Source organism: Pseudophryne corroboree, chromosome 6, assembly GCF_028390025.1.
Source record: "Pseudophryne corroboree isolate aPseCor3 chromosome 6, aPseCor3.hap2, whole genome shotgun sequence".
NCBI classification, from domain to species: Eukaryota; Metazoa; Chordata; class Amphibia; order Anura; family Myobatrachidae; genus Pseudophryne; species Pseudophryne corroboree.
The window spans coordinates 88822993-88826405 of record NC_086449.1 but is presented as its reverse complement, the minus strand read 5'-3'; the positions used below and the strand labels follow the sequence as shown (position 1 = coordinate 88826405).

General features: G+C 44.1%; 1 protein-coding gene across 1 annotated transcript; it reads left to right on the top strand.

The window, feature by feature from the left end:
• The first annotated feature begins 2441 nt into the window (after positions 1-2441).
• On the top strand, positions 2442-2753 carry LOC134934362 (histone H4). The gene has a single exon (XM_063929814.1). It carries the CDS (start codon positions 2442-2444, stop codon positions 2751-2753), a length of 312 nt encoding a protein of 103 aa, XP_063785884.1.
• Positions 2754-3413: the final 660 nt, after the last annotated feature.

The following is a 3413-nucleotide window of genomic DNA, read 5'->3' as shown; positions in this document are numbered from 1 at the left end:
TATGTGTATCTGGCACCACTGGGGGCATATGTGTATCTGGCACTGCTGGGGGCATTTATGTATCTGGCACTGCTGGGAGCATATATGTATCTGGCAGCTTGGGGGCATATATGCATCTGGCAGCACTGGGTGCATATGTGTTTCTGGTACTATGAGGGCATATGTTTATCTGGCACCACTGGTGGCATATGTGTATATGGCACTACTGGGGACACTGGGTAAGGGGCACCACTGGGGGACATATGTGTATCTGGCATTACTGGGGGAATATGTGTAAGGGGCACTAGACACAGAATGAAGGGAGGTGAGGGCTAATAGACACAGAGTGCAGGGGGCAGGCTGAGAGGCAGAGTGCAGGGTGGGAGGTTGAGATGCACAGAGTAAAGGGGGAGACTAAGAGATACAAAGTGAGGCAGATTGGAAGAGATGCGTGACAGGGAGACACAGGCGGGAGAGGAATGTGGATGAGAGACAATGCTGGGAGGGGATGATGGTGGGGGTGAAATACAATGCAGGGAGGGAAGGAGATGGTGTGGCTGGGAGATGAGGGTGTGGCTGAGAGACACAGGGAGGAGATGATGGTGTGGCTGAGAGACACAGGGAGGAGATGAGGGAGTGGCTGAGAGACACAGGGAGGAGATGATGGTGTGGCTGAGAGACGCACGGGGTAGGAGGTGACATTAGTCTGGTTGAACCTCTGTGACCTCTGTGACATTATGATGATCTTGGTTATAGTCCTACACAAAAAAGCATCTTCTGGAGCATGTCATTTCCTACGTGAATAGTGATTAATGATAGAAGATGCTGTCTGCCCAGGGACATTTCTTCAGAGGTTCCCCGTTGTGGGAAACCGCCATATACTGTAAGTAAGGTGCATATGGAATGGAAAGGAATGCTCCTAGAGTAATGAGAAACAGGTGGTTTGTCATGTTGACACGCTCACATGTGCAGTGGCCACGCCCCTTGTGGTATGTGATTTATATTGCTTTGAGTGCCAATAGGCGGTGATACACACGCCCAATAGGCGGTGCTAGACACGCTCAGTAGGTGGTGCTAAACACCCCCCTCCGACGGTGCACCCCCTAATAAAATGTTCTGCGCACGCCTATGGATACAGGGGTGGCTGAGCAGCAGTGTTCCAGAGCGGGACTGGCTGAGTACAGCATCAGCGGCGCTCATTATTAGAGAGAGAAGAGAGACCGAAGCGCAGAGCTGACACTCAGACCGAGCCGGGAATACTTTTAGCCGTTACAGTGACCAGACAGAAGCGGCAAGTCATTGGGGTGATTTTGTTTTGTCCCGCCAAAATCTAGTCGACACTCATTGGTCCATTTTGAATATTCATCTTCCTATCCCAAGGCGGATGTGTGCGGGACATTTGCTCTTACATTACACGCGTTATGTATTTGGGAAATATATCAGGTACATTAAAAAAAAATAAAGTCAAAACAGTAAGGCATGTATTATGTCTGTTGTGCTCATCAGAGTTCGACTTCATAACTATTATGATAACCGTTAAAACATCAATGAATCACACGGGGATAAGATAATAGATATATGTTACTCTATAGCTAGAAATTAGCTTCTGCCCCTAATCTGATAGGTAAACAGTAACTTTTTAAAAACATTATTTTTTACTTATCTAACCTTTAATGCCTCCATTCCAGGTTCATTACACCAATAGGACGTATTTTATTGGAGTGGTTAGGCTATCAACTACTATTTTTTAGATATTTCAGGCTGTCCTACTCTTTCCACATGTCCACACATATAGTTTAGTAGTAATCGCATTACTAAGTAAGTCTATAGAAATGTTCCTAATGAAATAACTGTAACTATATAAAATACTTTTTTTTGTGCATTAGATTCCATCCATTCATCATATAGGCAGCCACTAGATGTTTTAAATTGAAACTGACATTTACTGTTTATTTATATATGCCAGGGATCGTCATTACTGATAGAAAACAAAATCGTATCTCAATCTCTTTTGATTTTTTTTTTATTGATTTATAGTCCGCATATCAGGATTTCTTTGAACGTCTTGTAGCATATTATATACATTGTAATATGTATACGAGTATGCTTCTAAAACATTAATATGAAAAATAGCAATAAAAAAAAAACTATATACAATCATTTCATACGGAACTCTGCAGTGATTTAAACATTGTGATTGGCAGTACGGTAGCCTAATTGCTGAGGTAAACATGTATCAAACAGCTCAGTGCAATGAATAACCAGAAATAAATTAGAAATCCTAAACTGTGCTGCTGCTGCTGCTGGCAACATTTGGGGCGTGCCTGTGAAAGAAAGGAACGACAATATATGACTCCTCCTACCAAGGTTTTCAGTCACCCATCAGGTCCGCCCTTCCTCTTAATAAAGGGCAGCTAAGAGAGACGTTACTTATACTCACTGATCGCAATCCGTTTGAGAAGATGTCAGGCAGAGGCAAAGGCGGAAAGGGGCTCGGGAAAGGAGGCGCTAAGCGCCACAGGAAGGTGCTGCGGGACAACATCCAGGGCATCACAAAGCCTGCCATCCGCCGCCTGGCCCGGAGAGGAGGCGTGAAGCGCATCTCTGGTCTCATCTATGAGGAGACCCGCGGGGTGCTGAAAGTGTTTCTGGAGAACGTGATCCGGGACGCCGTCACTTACACCGAGCATGCCAAGAGGAAGACTGTCACCGCCATGGATGTGGTCTATGCTCTCAAGCGCCAGGGCCGCACTCTGTATGGCTTCGGAGGCTAAACTGAGGCGCATCTAATACCATCACCCGCATACAAAGGCCCTTTTCAGGGCCGCCCATCACTTCTATAAGGGAGCTGCGGTAACATCACTGTATATTATGCCCTATATCGTTGTCCTGAGAACCCTTTGATAGTGTACATTAATGTAAACTGAAAGGATTATATCTCTGAACCACCTCGATTTAATAACCCCTTAGGTACCCGTGAGAGCGAAGCTTAACTCTATACGTAACACACGACACCAAGTAGTTAAGATTCACTCTGCTTTATTATATGGTTAACAAAGGTTTATAAAGACAACGTACATGGGTGTATACAATATGTGCAAGCATATGATTGGATAATAGAAGTAGCATACGACATTACATGCAGGATAATTAGTAACACACAGAAGTAACAGTTTTGATCTGGTATGTAATTGTCCTTGAAGATAAGACACACACAAGCCTTATATTATATGAACAGACAAGGACATCTTGTAGAGAGTGCGTACGTGTCTATTCAAACACATAACAATTCATATAGCATGTTTAACCCTTCAATCCCCTCTTAGAATCATATATTTAAATAACATGATTCTGTACATGGAGCTTTTTATTTCTATATTCAGTTAGGTATTGCTTATAGGCTGCAGGGGAGTTAGGAGGGATTGTAAGGACGG